Source organism: Dromiciops gliroides, chromosome 1 (genome assembly GCF_019393635.1).
Source record: "Dromiciops gliroides isolate mDroGli1 chromosome 1, mDroGli1.pri, whole genome shotgun sequence".
Classification (NCBI taxonomy): domain Eukaryota; kingdom Metazoa; phylum Chordata; class Mammalia; order Microbiotheria; family Microbiotheriidae; genus Dromiciops; species Dromiciops gliroides.
In genome coordinates this window covers 681,805,667-681,825,820 of record NC_057861.1, presented here as the reverse complement: position 1 = coordinate 681,825,820, position 20,154 = coordinate 681,805,667, and the positions used below count along the sequence as shown (strand labels likewise).

The following is a 20,154-nucleotide window of genomic DNA, read 5'->3' as shown; positions in this document are numbered from 1 at the left end:
CTCTCTCTTTGAGAATGTCTTCTCTTTGGCTTGCTACCAACCAGACTCAGTCACATGATTTTCTCCTATACTAATCTTTGTATCTTGTACTTTTTGTAGGAGAAGGAAATCCGTGAAGCAGTTGCCACAGCTACAACAGCAGCTGTGAAGACTCTGAATAGTGTTCAGGATATAAATCTTTCTCTCACGTAGAATTGGCAACGTTTTTATGGGTGCAATATATTGTTTTACTTGTTTTGTTTGTTAAATTAATATGATCAGAATGATTAAAAATAAAGGTTTGGGGTAGGGCCTAGAGTGGTTTTTCACATTTGTGGTGATCCCCCATGAATATTGAGAGATGACTGTACATATGTGCATAAGCATGTGTATGCATGTGCAGGCTATTCCTCTCTGCTCATCTGTGTTGTCTCCCCTTTTGTCATGTAGGCTTCTTGATAACAGGGCATGATTTACTTTTCTATTTGTATCCCCTGTGTTGACTCACCACAGTGCTTTGCACATAGTAAATTGTAAATTAATTTTTCATTCATGCATTCATTCATCCCAACACACCTCATGCTTTCTCATCTCCACTATTCTTATTGACACTGTTCTCTGTTCCTGGGTTTTGCTTCCTCCCCCCCTTCATCTGCTGAAATCTACTTATATTTATAGCCCAATTAAAATGGTGCTCACAATTTTATGAAGCCTATCTGGATCCCCATACCCCACATTCAGCTGGTAAAAGAATTTTCCCTCACATCTTATCTTATACCTTATTTTATAATTCTCTGATGTACTTATCATATTGCCTGCCCCTTATATCTTATTGCTTTCCTACATTGGTATGTTCATGCCCACCCTAAACTTTACATCTTCCCTTATAGCAGTGAGACAGCTCAATAGATGCCTGTTGAATAAAACAATATGACTATATTAAGCTATTTAATCATGGGCCAGAGTCTGGAGTATTTTTTTAATCAAGTACTATTTGAATCCAGTTTACCTTAAATATAATTTTGAAGTGTGGAAACTATGAACAAAGGAAGTTTTTTATGTTATATATATATATATATATATATATATATATATATATATATATTAGTAAGTTAGGTCATGATAAAAAAAATCATGAAACCTTTACCTTATTCATGAAATTACAATTGTTTTCAATGAATATACATATGTTCCTATGTTCCATAACACACATGAATTCAGTGTATTATAAGGAACATTCTAGAGATAAACCTCCAATTTTTTTCTCTATTTCATCTCAAATTTCTAAAACCAGAGCTGTGGAATAATTTAAAGGACTTATTAATGAATTTGTACAGTATAGGAAACTTGAAATCCTTGACCTGCAAGTAGAAAACTGCCATTCAATATGCTAATTATAAATCCTGCACCCTTTTCCACCTCCCAATCACTGAACAACTACCCAGACCGTCACTTCAAATCATTCCTTTAGGTCAGTCCCTGAGTGTCTTGATTGTCATCATCCATGCTTCCACAAAGTAATTTTGTCAACTAGCTGATACTGTTAACACCTTAGATTCCCAAAATAAAGATGCTAGTTTTTCAGTGAGACATCCTTTAAAAAGAACATCTGGGACCTCAAAATGTGATGAATGAGAAGGCAAACAAGTAGGCATTTGCATTGGCTTCAAAGCCATAAGGCTTTCTGCTGTGGCAGCTGACACATATTGATGAGAAGAAAAAAACAACATAGTGGAGGCAGGTTGAATACTCAGAGAACTGAGTTCCAGGTATTCACTTATATTGACAGGAAAAAAAAATTTTAGCAGATGCTTTAGTTTTAAAACCAGTGCACTATATAAGTCTAAAGATATAAGGCTAACTTTTTTTTTAAATGGACCCAATAGCAAATCCTGCAGTGTTCCCATCTACATATGAAGAAAGTATCAAAAAAAAAAGTATCATGCCACATGAGTGTAGTGACCAATCATAATTTGAAGATAAACAGAATATGCATTGTGGGACATTTCTTTTGGAATTTCTATTTGTCTAAACCCTTCCAGGAATGAATTATATTCTACTGTCCTCTGCCATGGTCGGACCATATTTGGAGCACTCTATTTAGATCTAGATACCACACTTAAAGCAAGACAATGACAAATGAGAGAGTTTCCAGAGGAAGAAAGCCAAAATGATGAAGAGGCTCAAGACCATGCCCTGAGATTACTGTTTGAAAGAACTAGAATTATTTAGCTCAGGGAAGAGAAGCTTCCAGGAGAACAAGAAAGTTCTCTTTAAGCACTTGAAATGCTCTCATGTAGAAGAGGGGTTACTTAGTCCCAGAACACAGAACTAGCAGGAATGAGTGGAAGTTGCAAAGAGGTAAAAGAGGTGTGGGCTGCCTGGAGAGGTAATAGAAACCTTCAAAGGAATCTGAATGACCACAGTTGGGTAGTCTTGAATGATTTCTGTTCTGGTACAGGTTGGAGTAAAAGCAGTACTGCATAAAAGAAAAAAAAAATATGGTTGTGTTGGATGTTGGGAAAACTCTCCTATTGAGGCTTACAAATATAGAATCAGGGTGCATCAGAGGAAGATATTTTCCCCATTACTGGAAGTCTATCAATTGGAGACTAGATAGCTATTCATAAGTGGAGATACTGATCAGGTATGGGTTAGTATTAAATGATCTCTGAGACCCCTCCTACCTTGGACCATCAATAAGTAGGTATTTGAGTAAAGATAAGCATAAAATTTAAATTAAATTGGACCAGATTTTTAAATGCCTTTTTTAAGAAAGACATATATCTATATCATGGTTAGAAGATCAATAAACTAGGACCTTGCAGAAGCATATCTTCATAATATGTTTTTGAGTGAGGCTGACTCTTTGGGTTGTGAAAGAAGAGGCATCCCAGGGCCTCATTAGGACCCATGGACCCATTTTATAGTAACCATATTTCAGTATAATTTGTTTTTTTGGTAACCCAATGTATTTTTTGTTTTTGGTGAGGCAATTGGGGTTAAGTGACTTGCCCAGGGTCACACAGCTAGTAAGTGTCAAGTATCTGGATCCAGATTTGAACTCAGATCCTCTTGACTCCAGGGCCAGTGAGTGCTCTGTGCATTACACCACTTAACCCAATGTATTTTTTTCTTTCTTTTTGTTTTTTTGGTGACGCAACTGGGGTTAAGTGACTTGCCCAGGGTCACACAGCTAGTAAGTGTTAAGTGTCTGAGGTCGGATTTGAACTCAGGTCCTCCTGACTCCAGGGCCGGTGCTCTATCCACAGCACCACCTAGCTTCCCCAACCCAATGTATTTTTCTTTCTTTTTTTTTTTCCTTTTTCTTTTTTCCTTTTTTTTTTAGTGAGGCAATTGGGGTTAAGTGACTTGCCCAGGGTCACACAGCTAGTAAGTGTTAAGTATCTGAGGCCGGATTTGAACTCAGGTATTCCTGACTCCAGGGCCAGTGCTCTATCCACTGCGCCATCTAGCTGCCCCCAACCCAATGTATTTTTGAAGCTTTTTTTTTTTAACCCTATGTATTTTACTTGGTGATCCTATTTATTTATGTATTTTAAAACATTCTGAGAAGGGGTCTATAGACTTCATCAGATTGCCAAATGGATCCAAGATGACACCAAAAAAAATGGTTAATAACTCATATTTTAGAGACAGTAACATTTTTCATTCCCCCAGGTCTCCTCTGAGACTTGGACTTTCCTGGTTTGGATTATGTGAACTGACGGCAAGCTTGACCTGGTCTGGAGAGAAAGGAGAAAAAGAATGTAGCAAAAGGAGAGAGAGTTGTGGCAGGAGTCATGGGATGGCTAAAGCGATAGGGATTGTGGTCTAAAGGTAAAAGCTGGCAGCAGTTTGTTTCAACTTCCACTTTATGATGAGAACTTAGACTGTGTTTTATTGGAAGAAGCCCATTCCTCAATAAAGACTATGGGGAAGCTCTGTGAAGGTTCCTCTTTCCCACTTTCACTCCCTTCCCCTAACTAGGTGCCATCAAACATACTTTTCTGATTTGTATTTTACTCCATTACTATGTCTCTCTATGTTGATTTTAGCTTTTTTTCCCATAAAATTCTATGCTCTCTCATGAAATGATTGTACTGCTTTTGTATATTTTAGTAACTTACAGAGAGTACAGGTAGGAATAACTTTGACTATGTAGAATCTAACAAACTAAACATTTTCTTTTTCAGCTCAGTGATTAGCTGCCCCCTGGGGAGGAATGACAAGCCATTAAAAATATTATTAATGATTCTATAAACTTTCCCTACACAGAACTTCAGTATAAAATGTGAAGTAGGAAATTGATTCATTGAAGATACTGCTATGTAAAGGTAAGTGTTATAGTGGGAAAGAATGCTAAATTTGGAAGAAGAGAATCTGAATTCAAATACAGCTCTCCCCACTTGGATGACTTTAGTAACTTAGTTCCTATGGGCTTCAATTTCTTAATTTATAAAATGAGCGGGTATCAGCAAAATGCCTGTTAGAGTCCTTTCTAGCTCTAAATGTGTGGTCCTAATCATCTGTGTCGGCCTAATGGAATGGAAAATTGACCCAGTTAGATAAATAAATTTTGTATTCTGCTTTTGAGGAAAGACATCTGAATGTTGCTGATTTGCATTATCTCGAGGGCTCAAAACCATAAGAAAATGATGAAATCTTATAATTATAAGAATTATGAATTCTCCATCTCTTTTTGTTCTTTACTGATAAAATTTTCTTCTTCATTCCTTCAATTCTATGAATCTGAGGGAAACCACTCCCCTTGTCATCTTAATGAATGGCTTATATTCATTAAAAAAAAAACAATTGGGGGCAGCTAGATAGTGCAGTGGATAGAGCACCGGCCCTGGAGTCAGGAGTACCTGAGTTCAAATCCAGCCTTACACACTTAACACTCACTAGCTGTGTGACCCTGGGCAAGTCACTTAACCCCAATTGCCTCACTAAAAAAAAAAATAGCAATAATATTAGCACCTACCTAGCAAGGTTGTTGTGAGAATCAAATGAGAAAAAAATTGTAAAGTCCTTAGCACAATGCCTGGCATATGGTAAATGCTCTATAAATGTTAGCTATTTTACTATCATTATTATTATTAAAAGAATTCCTACATGGGTCCTCAGGCTGGCTGAGATGTAGCTGCCTTCACTATAGTTATGAGTCACTACAGCTTTGACTAGCTTGCAATAATCCCAATGCATTCCATAGAACTGAGGCAGCAACCCACCCAGACTCAATTATATGGTTGTATTTCCTTACTCTCTGTGCTTTGTTTCCCCTGTAAGCACAGATTACAAAACGTTAAGATGAAGATGAAATGTATGTCACAATAACTGGTACTTCAAGAGAAACCCCATCAGGTTTAACTTTTTTTTTTTGCATTAGCTGAAAAAACTAAGTGTCCCTCCCTTCCTGTCCCTTAAGCTTAGTAGTCTTGATACATACACTACACGAGAATGGGAAAATCACTCCATAGTTCATCCTCATTTCTCCACGTATAAAATCTGGATAATGATACTTTCAATACTTATCTCATTGTTTTGTTAGGAAAGTGCTTTGCAAACCTTAAATTGTTATAGAAATGTAACCTGTGGGGAAGCTAGGTGGCACAGTGGATAAAGCACCGGCCCTAGATTCAGGAGGACCTGAGTTCAAATCCAGCCTCAGACACTTGACACTTACTAGCTGTGTGACCCTGGGCAAGTCACTTAACCCCAATTGCCTCACCAAAAAAAAAAAAAAGAAAAGAAAAGAAAAGAAAAGAAAAGAAAAGAAATGTAACCTGGTATGAAAACAATTTAAATTATTCTTTTGGTAAAGTAACATTTTTTAAAAAGCTAAGCCGACACTGCAAAAGACATACACTTTGTTGTATCTTTCTTATAGCCCTTCTGATGAAGTTAACCATATTCATGCTTGATGTATGGAAAAAAAAACCCACATGCATCCTAACTAAGCAGGATTTAAGACATTTCATTATGCACTTGTTGGACAGATAATTTTTTTTTTTTTTTAGTGAGGCAATTGGGGTTAAATGACTTGCCTAGGGTCACACAGCTAGTAAGTGTTAAGTGTCTGAGGCCGGATTTGAACTCAGGTACTCCTGACTCCAGGGCCGGTGCTCTATCCACTGTGCCACCTAGCTGCCCTTGGACAGATAATTTAACAAAGGTTGCTCTTGTTAAAATATGAACTAGTCCTATGATGGAACCATTACAGTGAGAAAATTCTTCATGTGTTTAAAAAAAAAAAACAACAACAAAAACCACCAACTCTCAATCATGGTATAGTAATTAGCACTTAGTAGGTGGCCAGCACAATATGAGTCAGTGGAATGAAATGGCTGCCCCTAAAGCTGATAGGATCTGAAGTAGCATAAGTAAGAATCAGTGTCCAAAGAGAGAGAAAGGTTAAAGTTTTACTGTTATTCACTCTGTCCTGCTCACATTTCTTGTTTGGTACATTGTTCATAGGAGTCCCACAGTAGTTAAATTCTCTTAGTGCCCTTGTATCTATTCATCCTGGACGATTTCTTTTTCTACTCTACTTATCTTCCTTTTACATATGGCATGCTTAGTGCTATTTTCCCATGAGTCAGTCTGCAATGAAACTAGGTTTGTATGAGAATATCCCTATGTTTTAAGGTTAGAGAAAGAAAAATGCTAAATATTTCTATGAACATATTCCCAAGAAATGAGCATCTGAATCCTCTGACAGAAGATCATTTCCTTCTGGATAAATATTAAACGTGTACTTGATTCAAACACTCAAATGTGTAGTCAACACAGGCCCGTGATTCACAAGCATTTACCACAATTTCTCTCTCCACTTTAACATTTGCTTCATTCAATTTCTTTTTCAAAGAAATGATGGGAAATTCATCTTACCTTTCAGAAAAATCTGCATAATACTTGAAAGCATCTGAATTGACTGTCATGTCTCAGAAAGACAAGATATTCTTATGAAAGCGTTGTCAATAAGCCATTAGCTTACAATGGAAGGCTGAAAATGTTGGTCAAATACTGACATATGGGAAGGCAGTAGTTTGCATTTTCTTCCTTTTCTGTAGTGTGCTGGAGATGTGTGAAGCATGAACATGCTTTTTATGAATCAGCTTAATATGTTTTTATGTATATAGATTTCAATACACCCTTCTGTGTGGGGAAGAAAAAGAGAGTAGGGAGGCAGGGATGTGGGAGGATCTGAACCCATGGATTCTTTTGTGTGTGTTAACATTGAGTAATTATTTAAAGCCACAGGAAGTCCTTTAAAACTTAAATGTGATAGACAAGTTGTTAATCTATACATATTCATATATATCTTGTGAATGCATATGGTGATCTATAAATGTATCTGTGTATATGGTTATGCACATACAGAGTGATTTGTTTAAATGGCACTTGCTTGTATTGAATTCTTCTTCAATATGTCAAATTTAAGAACACAGTCTATTTCAAAATGGAAAATGAGAAATACATTTTAGGACATGGACAAATCAAGGAATTTGTTTTTTACAAAGGTATTATTTTTCTCCTTTTGAATTGGGAGATGGAGGGAGGAAAAAATAACTTCTTTAGCTGAAAAATAAAATTTTTTAAAAGACCATGCCATAATGCTAATTGACAGCATTTCCCAAATTCTCAAAATTTCAGGGAGAATTAAATGGATTAAAATGAACATTTGTTAAATGTCATATTGGGCTTCCTTAAGTTCTGATCAAAACCAATGGATTTGAGCATGGAATCACCTGGGACTTCTCAGAACCACTACCAATGAGAGTAGGCTTCTAGATTTTGAACAGGAGCTTTAAATAGGATGCATATTGTGCCAAATCCAAAGGACTTGGACAAACTGGTCCCAGGAGTATATCATACTTCTCTCAGTCAATTTCATAGGTGGTTCTACATCTAAAATCTCCCAACAAAGTCTTCTCTTTGGCCACAAATACAGAATGAAAACTCCATTCCCAAGCTTCCTGCAAGTGACAGCTTTGGCAAAAAAAAAAAAAAAAAAAAAAAGTGATTATAGAATACTTGCTTCTCTAGAATGTGTTTTCTCCCTTACAGAGGAATCCAGCTCAGACCTAAAATACCCAATGAGTTTGTCCAATGCACTTCAGCAAAATATCTTCTCAGGCTAAATTTGGAAGGTCATTTTCTGATGAAAATGGAAATTCTTATCATGGTAACCAAGAACTAGTAAGTCACTGTACCATGGAAACAATGACACCAAGGGTACAAACTCCCACAGCTCTTTCACATGATGATCAGAAGCTAGCTAGAATGCAGAAATTGTTCCAGGAGCCCATGGGGGTGGGGAAGTGAAGTGGGAGGGTGGTGATAGATAATGAGATTTGAAAGAGAAAAATCCATTAAAAATATTAAATGAGATCATCTGCTATGAGAAGACATCTCTTATTAGACAAAAATATTGTCCAAAATGATGTCATCGTCTAAGCACTTAGGCTATTTCTCCTGTGAAGCCCTTAGGGCTCCCTTTCTGAGATACTCACGTGATGGTGTCAATCATGTCCAGCCCCATTTCGACACAGCAATGGGCATGGTCGGTTTTGGGCTGGGTCAGTCCTGACACGCAATAGTAGCAGTCCCCCAGGATTTTAATTCGTCTGCAGTGGTTTTCCTTTTGTAATAAAGAACAAAAACATATATCTTAAGATTGTGACAGAAGTGACAATGTGTCATAACAAATTCTTTACCCCAAACTGGGTAAAATTGCTAGGAAAATTGAATAAAACCTCTTCTAGTTACAACATTAATCCCTTTTTTCTTTAGTTTCACTGAAGCCTCTAAGTTAATTAAAGTAATATTGGCATTAATAGATCCCATGTTTAAGAAGCAATATTAAAATCAATAGCATATTCTACAGCCTGTGCTTAAGTATAGATATAGAATAACAGAATTTAGAATTGGAGGGGCTACTGGGATCAATAAGTCAACATAGGATCATGGATCAAAAGTTGTAAAGGACATCAGAGGCCATCTAGAAAAGCCTCTTCATTTTACAAGTGAGGTTCATTGAGGTTAAATGATTTGCCCAAGGTCATAAAGGAAACAAATATCAGAGGCATGATTTGAACCCAGGTTCTCTGATTTCAGAGCTAGTACTCTGTCCATCTTACCATACCATTTCATAGTTCAAACTCCTTTTTTTAGAAATAAGGAAGTAATTCAGTTAAGGTTTTACAGGTTATATTATTAACAACTGAGGGTAGAGGGACAGATGCTGTGATTTTGTTGATATAGACAATTCTCCAGTAAGGAAATTCTCTTTACTAGTGTAAGCCAGCATCTTCTCTGGAACCAAGAGTCTGGCCAAAAAAAAAAAATATTTTGGTGGTAAGGAAGATAGAGATACTAAATCAGAAGAAAATGTGAAAACAGCTACAAGCAAAGACTCAAAGGAAAAAAAATGCAAAGTTGACACAAGCCCAACAAGAAGAATTAAAGAAAGAGATAAGTGGTAGAGGAAAAAATGGAAAAAGAAATGATAGTGACACAGAAAATTATAAAAAGAAAATTAACAGCTCAGTAAAAGTTAAGTACACAAAAATAGTGACGCAAATAACACTTTAAAAAAACCACTTAGCCAAATGACAAAAGAGACACACAAATTATTCAAAAAGAAGAATTGGCCAAATAGAAAAAGAGGAACAAAAGTTCATTAAGAAAATAATTCCTTAAAAATTTGAATTTGGCAAGTAGAGGCTAATGACTCAGTGAGACATTATGGTCTTGTTATTTAGTTCTTTTCAGTCATGGCTAACACTTCATTGCCCCTTTTGGGGTTTTCTTGCAAAGAAACTGGAGTGGATTGCCATTTCTTTCTCCAGCTCAATTTACAATAAGGTAAACAGTGTAAAGTTGCCAAGGATCACACAGATAGTAAGTTAGACTGGATTTTAACTCAGGTCTCCTGACTCTAGGACAAGCATTGTATTCAATGTGTTACCTAGCTTCCCTCAGTAAGATATTAAAAAACAATAAAACAGTCCAAGAAATGAAAAAAAAAATAGAACTAAATGTGAAATATCTCATTTGAAAAACAACCAATCTGGAAAGTAGATCAAGGAAAAATAATTTAAGAATTATTGGAGTGACTGAAAGCCATGATCAAAGAAAGAGCCTATTTCAAGAAATTATAAAGGAAAACTGCACTGATATTCCAGAACTATGGTGTAAAATAGAAATTTAAGGAATCCAGCAATCACCTCCTAAAAGAGATCCCTAAATGAAAACTCCCAGGAATATAATAGCTAAATTCAAGGAGAAAATACTGCAAGTAGGCAAAAAAGAATTCAAATATTATGGGGCCATAGTCAGAATCACACAAGATTAACAATTTCCACATTAAAGGAGTAGAAGGCTTGAAATATGATATTCCAGAAGGCAAATGAGCTGGGATTACAACCAAGAATAACTGACCCCAAAAAACTGAGTATAATCCTTCAGGAGAAAACAAATGTCCATTTTTTTCTTTCAACATTTTTTGTTTGTTTTCTGTTTTGTTTTTGCTTTTTTGGTGAGGCAATTGGGATAAAGTGACTTGCCCAGGGTCTCACAGCTAGTGTCAAATGTCTGAGGCCAGACTTGAACTCAGGTCCTCCTGAATCCAGGGCTGGTGCTCTATCCACTACACCACCTAGCTGTCCCCATTTTTTTCTTGAAAAGAAAGCAAGGATACCATTTCAGGGAGTGGCCAGGGAAGGGATAGAATTTGAAACTCAGAACTTTAAAAAACATTAAAAATTATTTTAACATGTAATTGAGTGAAAAATATATTTTAAAAAGAAAATCAAGGAAGTGGGGAAAGAAAAGAGCAAGGGAAGAAGGAAGGAAGAAAGGAAGCAAGGAAGGAAGTAGGAAGCATTTAGACAGATACTGGGAGATCATTTTCCTTTTTTTGGTTTGTCCAGTGGTTTCTTTATAGATGAGTAAACTGAGGCAGAAAGAGGTTAGGTTATTTGCCCAGGGTCACAGAGCTAATGAGGCTATATTTGACCTCGTATCTCCCTAAGGACCAGCATTCTATACTCTGTCACTTAACTCTCTTTGTCAGTATTTATCTTATAAATTAAAAAAAGAGTCTACTTTATATCACTGGAATTTGTCCAATTCCAGGCATATCTGTACACACATACACACACACACGCACACAAACACACACACAAACACATGCACACAAATACACACACAAACACACATACATACACATATACCAAGAGAATCGAACAGAGCTCTCTTTCAAGCCCCTTGACCACCAGGAGATTCAGACATAGTAATCCTGGTATTTATGATCATATACAGAACTCAACTTCAAACCCATACATAACACTGAGGGGGAAAATGTATCTGTGTATGTGTATGATTGTGTGGCACATACACACATATTGTTAAGGAGCATGGTTTATTGTGAAAAGGAAAAATTTATTACTATTCTTTGTTAGTAATTTTTATATTCCTACTCATTAGCATTTTTAACATGAGTGTTGTGTTTAATCAAAGCTTTTTTCCTACATTTATTTATAGTCATATTTTTGTTATTTTATTAATAATGTATTATATTAATTATTTTCTAATAGCAAACCATTCTTCCATTTCTGCTATAAATTCCATTTAATCAAAATGTATTACTATATCCTACTGGACAGTATTCTACTTTTTCCCCTTTGGTATTCATTCATAATATTAGTCTATAATTCCCTTTTTCTTCATATCTTTTCCTAGTTTGGGGAATGAGAACAATATTTGGCTCATAGAGAACACTGTAGAATATTGTCCGTCTCAATATTTGAAAAAAAGCCTTTATATAGCATAAGGGTGTTTGATAGAATTTACAAATGAATTACTCTATCTTTATGATTATATTTCATAAATTTTATATTCCATTTTTATGATATTAAATTACTGGAGTTATTTATTATTTTACCAATGTGCGTATTTCATATTTTTATTGATAGTCATCCATTTCTTTAATAATTTGTTTTGATGAAATATGCTTGTCATATTCTCTATTAAAAAAATCTTAACTATTTGTTGTGGTTTCTTCCCTAGTTTTTAATTTTTGTTGATTTGCTTTTCCTTTAAATATGTTTCAGTTAGATTAGCCAACAGTATGCAAACTGTGGTGGCACTTAAAAAAATAAAACAGCTTTATGTTTTGTTCACTAATGTAACAATGTTGGTTTAGTATTACCCTCTCCCCTTTCAATTCTGTTTATTTGCCATTTGATTATAGTAATCAAGTCTTCTTTTCTGCTTATTGTGATTGAAATAATATGCCAACTTTCTAATATATAATCTGCAATGAAAACTCATTGTTTCTTTTTTTTTTTTTTAATGAGGCAGTTGGGGTTAAGTGACTTGCCCAGGGTCACACAGCTAGTAAGTGTCAAGTGTCTGAGGCCGGATTTGAACTCAGGTACTCCTGACTTCAGGGCCAGTGCTCTATCCACTGCGCCATCTAGCCGCCCCAAAACTCATTGTTTCTTTTCTCCTTTATTAATGTAGTCAAGCAAATAAATTTGTCTCTAAGAACCCGTTTAGCTATACTGCAGAGATGTTTATAGTTTGCATTATTATTGTCATTACCTTTAACATAGCTTGTTATTTCTATAATTTGCTATTTGGCCCAATCATTCTAAAACTAGTCTTCATCATTTAATAATATTCATCTTTCTAATATCATTGTAATTTCATTATGTTCTACAAAAGTAGTATTTAAATTTTTAATCTTCCTTTATTTGTATTCTCTATAACTTACGTGTTATCTATATAAAATGCCGCATGAAATCATAAACAATCAAAGTTAAGTATTCTTCATGTACATTTGAAAACAAAGTAAATTCTCTACCATGTACATTCAATACTATTTGCCTATTTTTTCAGTATTTTGTTGAATGTTACATTTTGTCATTTATTTTCCTATCTGAATAATTATATTCTGAAAGTGAGGTATTGTAGTATGCAACTATAAATGTTTTTTTAATCTATATCCTTTAGCAATTCAGTTAATATTTCCTTTAAAATTTAGATGCAGGGGCAGCTAGGTGGCGCAGTGGATAGAGCACCGTCCCTGGAGTCAGTAGTACCTGAGTTCAAATCCAGCCTCAGACACTTAACACACACGTACTAGCTGTGTGACCCTGGGCAAGTCACTTAACCCCAATTGCCTCACTAAAAAAAAAAAAAAAAATTTAGATGCAATGCCATTAGACTCATATGGATATAATTTGCTGTAATCAGTATATTCTTGTAATGTTAACGATATCTAACACAATATATGGCTTAGCGGTTGTTTATGGGTAGCATTTTCCCTTATTGAAAGGATTGGGTTATTTCAGATATAGAGACACAAATAGAGAGGAGAAAGTTTCTATATCTGGAGTATTTTGTCAATGAAGAAGGTCTAAACAAATTATGCAGTATAAAATGAATTTTTGTTAGTTAGGGTCTTAGAGTCTTGTCTGTGTGATCTTGGGCATGTCAAATAACCTGTTAAAGCCTCTGTTTCCTCTCTTGTAAAATGAAAATGAAAATTAATAATAATAATGAATAACTCTCCCATTGTCATTATAAGGAATGTGCCTTAATAAACTATAGAAATGTGAGTTATTGCTTTTATTTGGATACTTCTTGGTAGAGAGGCACAATTTCAACCCTCAAGAACATTCTCTTTAGCATATATAATATATTGCCCTTGTGTGTGTGTGTGTGTGTGTGTGTGTGTGTGTGTGTATAGCCTTTGGAAATTTCCAGATAAAAAGAGCATTAAATATTAGGTATGTTAGAGAATATCCAATTTAATCTCATCCAATAAGAATATATTCATGTGATCATGATCAATTTTTAAAAAATTTTGTTTATTGTTTTTACTTATACCTCATTCCCTTTTTATCAGGTATTTCATTGATAAAAGGCATGTGGACATTATCTCGGTAAATTATTCTCAGTTTCTCTTGCTGAATATGTTTGCCAGAGACTGAAATCTTTGCATACAGTCTAAGCTACCCACCATTGCCATAAATAGTCTTCATAAGCCTGAACATGAAAGATGATTCCTTTAACCACTGTGTTCATCAACTTTATTTTCAACAGTCATTCAAGTTTCTTTGCCTGCTCAAACCAAGCCTTCAGAGTAGATCCAACAACCCAAGTAGCTAGGTATGGAAGAAGTAATAGGAAGGGTGGGAGGGAAGGATGCAAATCAAATTTTCTCACAATTGAAAAGATAACATAAAGTGTCTGAAAAGAAAAAATATGTGAGGAGAAGTAGGATCCCAAGCTTAATGAGAACATTCTTGGTTTCCTCTATGCACCAAATGTTCATATCACAGATATAACAATGGAATCCCCTCCAAGAAGTTGTGTATTTGCACTGACATTTAGAGCCATCTGTTTGAAATACACATACACACACAAAATAGGCACATATAGCTAAACTATCTTTAGAAAATTATAGATGAAATGAACACAGTCCAAAACTCAATTTCAAATATAGAATTGTAACTCCCACCATTTGACTTTTCTAGTCTTGTCCCTAGCTGCTAACCATTGCCAGAAATAGTCTCCAAAGGGTGGGGGGGGGTGATATCATCCAGTACATATTCTTCCTTCATACTTTCTGCTGGATCCTCATTGGTGCTCAGAAGTCTTTTTATTGTATTGTAGAGATTCCCTAACTCATATCCTCAAGTGACTATTTTGAACCCATCCTGCTTTTCTTACTCCTCCTATACCCGGATTCATAGTAGATGATTTTGATTCACACTTTTCTGAAATTGAGACCCTTTCATGGAGGTACTTCAACTTCCACTCTTCACATTTCAGAAGTCGTCATTGTATTCCTCCTTTCACATCTCCTCTCTTCCTGTCTTAAAGAAAGGAGTGTCTTTTCTCCTTGGTGATGAGTTAGCAAGGACCTGTATTTTTGATCCTATTCCCTTGAACTATTTCCTTAATTTGCAAGGGACTTTAAGACCTTATAATATTTTACTTACATATCAGTCAGAAATCATCTACTTTTCTGTATGGCTCCTTTTCATACGTCTCCTCCTGCTCCTGCTCCTGCTCTTGTTCCTCCTCCCACCACCATGACTACCTCTTCTACTACTACTAGTACTTCTGATGCTACTGCTGTTACTACTACTACTGCTACTATTACTACAACTGACAATTACTCAGCACATTTTTAAGGTCCCAAAGCACCTTAGATATATTACTTAATTTGCTCTTCACAATATTATGAAATAGTTATGAGATATATTTCACCACATTTTACTGATTAGATCAGAGTTGATAAATGATAAGAGATTAAGATGAATTAAGATCAGTCAATTACTTACTTAATTAATTAATTAAGATTAATGTTCAGAGAGATTAAGAGATTTGCCCATATCAAGTGTCAGAGGTGGGCTTCAAATCCAGGTCTACCTGACTCTAGGTCTAACATTCATTCTATTGTATCATGTTCTAGATATTCAGATCTCCCAAAAACTTAACAATAAAGCCTTCCTTCAAACCTCCTTGCTCAAAGTGAATCTATCAGCTCCAGCTGAGGACTGTCCACCCTGCATAGACAAGGTAAACTTGAAAAACACAGTGATTGGTACATTAGGTAGGCTTTTAATAAGTATTTGGTGAATCTAAAGACAGGCATTTGACCAAGCATGATGATACATGCCTGGAATTCCTAATCATGGGAAGGCTGAGGCTAATAGATTGCTTGAGAACATCTTTCCCCTCTCTAACCTGCAAAAACATATTCCCTTTTCTCCCTGGACCCAGTGTCTCCCTCATTTACCTGTTTGGTTTTTATATTAAATGTTTCCCTTTGCTTGTTTCTTTTTGCTTGAGCTATGGAATTCTGAGCTCTACTGGACAAAAACTGATTAGGCATCTGAACTAAGTTTAGAGCCAATATGATAAATCCCGAAGAGCAAGGGGCCACTAGGCTGCCATTGAAAGGCATACTGGACCAGAAGGGCTACAGAACAAATCAAAACTTTGCTGATCAATAGTAGGATTGGTTCCATGAGTACCTAGTAAACTTTTGAGAATGAGATAAAGAAACTCAGTCTCAGAAAAACAAAACAAAAAACGAACATCTACCAATAGTCTTTGATCAAACAAGATATATCTGCTCAGTGTTCACTCCTAAAATTGATAGCACTTCCCATTTTTCAGTGACCTTACCCACCTCCCTGCTAACAGGAACAGTCTGTGACATTACCATCCCATCTTTCTTCCATTTTATTGCCAGACTCCTTGGGGAAGAAAACGAGTCTCTACTTTATATTTCTTTCTTAATACCTACTCATTCCTCAACTATTTATAATTTGGATCATAATTTCAATACCCTATGGAAGGTGAATTCTCAAAAGGTCAACAGTGATCCACTCATCACAAAATCCAATGCTGTTTTCTTACTCCAAGTGCTTTTTGACCTCTCTAAAGGGTACAACATTGTTGAAATTCCCCTTTAACCCTTAGCTTTCCAACTACTACTCTGATGGTTTCTTGGTTTCCTATCATCAGATCCTCTTCTCATTTCTGAAGATTAGATCCTTAGATCTTTCCTCTTTTTTTCTTGATATTTTTCCTTTAGCAGTCATATTCTTGAAACTCAGTTCTCTTCACTTCAATGAAATCATCCCATTTCTACCTTCTGTTCCTTGAATGAATGGAAGAGGATTCTTCACTCATGGTTCATCATGATCTTATCTCTAATTCTGAAATCTCCCTAAATTAAGACCCATACTTCCAATTAACCAATGGATATCCCCTGAGTATCTTTGGAAAATCTCATGTATAACATTCCCCAAATAGAATATATTATTTTTCACATAGATTCTACTTTGTGATTTTTTTTGTCAACAGCCAGTCATCTATGATAAAACTTTATGATTATTTTGTTCTTCTCTCTCCTCTTCTTATTTCCAATCAGTTACCAAGTTCTACAGAGTTGATATATGTTGTGTATATTTTTTCATAGCTTCTTTTCTATTACTAGCAACATTCTAAAATAGGCCCTCAATATAAACTGACTGAGCTATTGCAATATCTTACTTTAAAAGTCTTCTTGATTTTACTCTACCCCCACCCTAATGATCCTTCAAGTACTGCCAAAGTAATATCCCTTTGAAGTCCAAGAACACAACAGGGTTTACTCATTTAGATTTGTGGCCATTCCAGAGACTATAATCAAAATCCTCATGGGGAAAAAACATGCAAACAAAAAACAAATAGAAGAATGCATATTGTCTAGTTTATGACATTCATTTGGACAGGAAGCCATTAAATCAGTTCCTCATAAATGCTGTGGAAAATATTGCAGATAAACAATGAATTAGAACTAGAATTGAATAAGAAAAGCAAATTAGGCAATATGTCACTTGGGAAATCATGTATTACTTTCAATGACCCTAAGTTACTCCCTAAAAACAAAAGCCCATCTTTTTAACACCAATATTCATCTTGTCTAGTGTATCTGGTTACAACTCATGGAACACAGCATGACTGAAATATATTTTGAAAAAATGACAAACTTAAAAAGTGACATAAAAGTAATATTAATGGCAATATACGATTGATAAATTAGGTGATATAGCAAGAGTAAAAGATAACAGCTATGATTGTAGATTCATTAAGAAATGGAAATACACAAAAATACTGTTATTCTTTGGATTAAAACCCTAAAATAGCATTTTATTGTTTACTGAACAATATCCAGGCTTCTTAGGATAGCTCTTGTAATCCTCCAGAAATTTAAACTTTCCATTGTTTCTAGTCTTAACATTTACTATTGCCTACCATATATTTTACATTCCAATAAATCCAGGTTACTGCTTCTTCTTGTATATATCCAATGCTATTCTGCCTGCATGCCTTTGTTAACAGTAGGCAAAGTTTCCCCCTTTCTGCATCTATGGTGATTGAAATGTTATTTATGCTTTAAGATCATACCTCTCCATGAACCTTTTCTTAATGATTATAATGGGGAATGATCATTTCCTTCTTATACCTGACATAGCACATTATACCTTTGTGTACTTCTTAATACTTTTCATTCTGCATTATCATAGCAATTTTATATAGTTATGATATATCTGCCCTGCCCCTCCTTGACTGGTCTGTAAGTATCATGTAATAGAAGCAATTTGTTAATTATGACATATCCCTCACAACCCAGCATAGTCCTTTGGACATAATAAGGGACTAATAAAACATGAATGAATGTTCCCTTGTGCTAACGTGAGTCATGACAAATTATTCTGAGCATCAACATAGCCCTTGGGGTTATTTTCCTTTACATCTAGGTAGTGTCTAAGTCCTATTTCAGTACAGATTATCTGTAATGACTTCATAGATCACTAGAATCAGGAGCATTTATTGTCAATAACCCTATAGAGCTCCTTGGATTCATAGAGAGAACTCACATATCCACAGGGATGTAAGATTTACAAAGTATGTTCCTCACAAGGACTCTGTAAGTTAGGTAGAATACATTTTTTATTGTATAGATGAGGAAAACAGAAAGAAAAGATGAACTGGTATGCGTAGGATAATACAGATAGTAAGAGTCAAAACCTTAATTTGAACCACAGTATTTTGATCCCAAGACCACTATATCAACCTGCTCCAATATTCTTATATACATGTACTTACAGAATTTTAAATTTTTATCCCAATTCTAAATTTGAATATGGTATATATAGGCAACATATTCTCAAGTATGGTGGGCATATGGTAGGTATAAACAGGCTAAAACACATTGGCAATGAAGATGTACATGAGAAGTGGCATGAAATATAAAATCTAAGGAAAGGCATGCTCAGAAAAAAGAGGTGGATCCAGCATGCAGCAAGAGATAGCTGATGTACAATACTGTATATGAGCTTCACTTAGGTATATAGAATTAAGAAGCCAGAAGAAGATCCTCAATATAGGATGATCTTTTTTTTGAAGATGTATGGGAAGACATGAAGAAGGGCCAATGAATGAATAAATTTATCATTCAACATGCATTTATTAATCAACCAATCAATCAAGAAGGGTGCTGGGGATAAAAGTACAAAGAATGAAATAATTCAAGCTCACAAGATCAAATTGAAAGGAGTAGGCAGCATATACATATGTAAATATATACACTATGAATATAAAAGGAATAAGTGAAAATACATACAAAGTAATTAAAAGAAAGGTAATTTGGGTAGGGTAGATCAGGAAAGACTTCATATAGATGACATTGCTTAAGCCATATGTTAAAGAAAAAGAGGGAATCTGTGAGGATGAGTAGGTCAGGAGTTGTCATTGCAGCCATGTAGGATGGCCTTTGCAAAGGCAGGGAGGTTAGCAATGGAGTGGTACATGTGAGGAATAAGGAGGAAGCCAGTTTGGTTAGAATGCAGTGTCTAGAAGTTAGTACAATATCCAGAGAAACTAGAAAGATCAGTTGGAAATCTGTGTTAAGAGCTAGGGATTTGAAGAAAGACAAAAACAGTCACAGACCTCAAGGAACTCACAACATGTGAACAATGGGTTCACACAAGGTACATACAGAATGGTTGGGAGGTTATCACAGAAGGGGAGACACCAGCATCCAGGGTGTGTATGTGACAGGGGAGGCAGGGAGAGTCCTCCTCCTACAAAATGTTGACACAAATTGTATCTGGAAGGAAAACAAGGAAGCTAAGAGATGGAGGTGAAGAGGAAGAGCATTGTAGACACAAGAGATTGTCAGCACAAGACCAGAGTACAGATGGAGAGCTGTATGCAAGGAGCAACAAGCAGACCAGATATCTATACTGTTGAATGCTTAGAGAAAAGGAAAGTACAAGAAAACTGGAAAAGTACAAAGGGGCCAGATTGTGAAGAGCTAAACAAATGCAAAACAGAGTACTTTATATTTTACCTTATAGGCAACATGCATCCACTTAAATTGATTGAGTAGCAATGACCAGAGCAGATCTGTGCTTTAGAAGAATCATCTGGCAGCTGAGTAGAGAACAGATTTCAGCTGGAGGAGACTTGAAGCAGAGAGACCAATTAGAAGGCTATTGCAGTAGTCCAGGCAAGAAATTAAGAGAGTAATCGACTACAATGGCAGAAGTGTAAATGGAGAGATGGGAATACATACAACATGCTGGGAAA

At 35.5% G+C, this 20,154-nt stretch overlaps 1 protein-coding gene across 1 annotated transcript in view; it reads right to left on the bottom strand.

Moving 5' to 3' along the window:
- The window catches only part of ADCY1 (adenylate cyclase 1), a 348,458-nt gene that overhangs the window by 116,514 nt on the left and 211,790 nt on the right, over positions 1-20,154 (bottom strand). Inside the window, exon 5 of the mRNA XM_043979268.1 lies at positions 8,499-8,626. Within this exon, the coding sequence (XP_043835203.1) occupies positions 8,499-8,626 (128 nt within the window). The remainder of the gene's footprint in view (positions 1-8,498; positions 8,627-20,154) is intronic.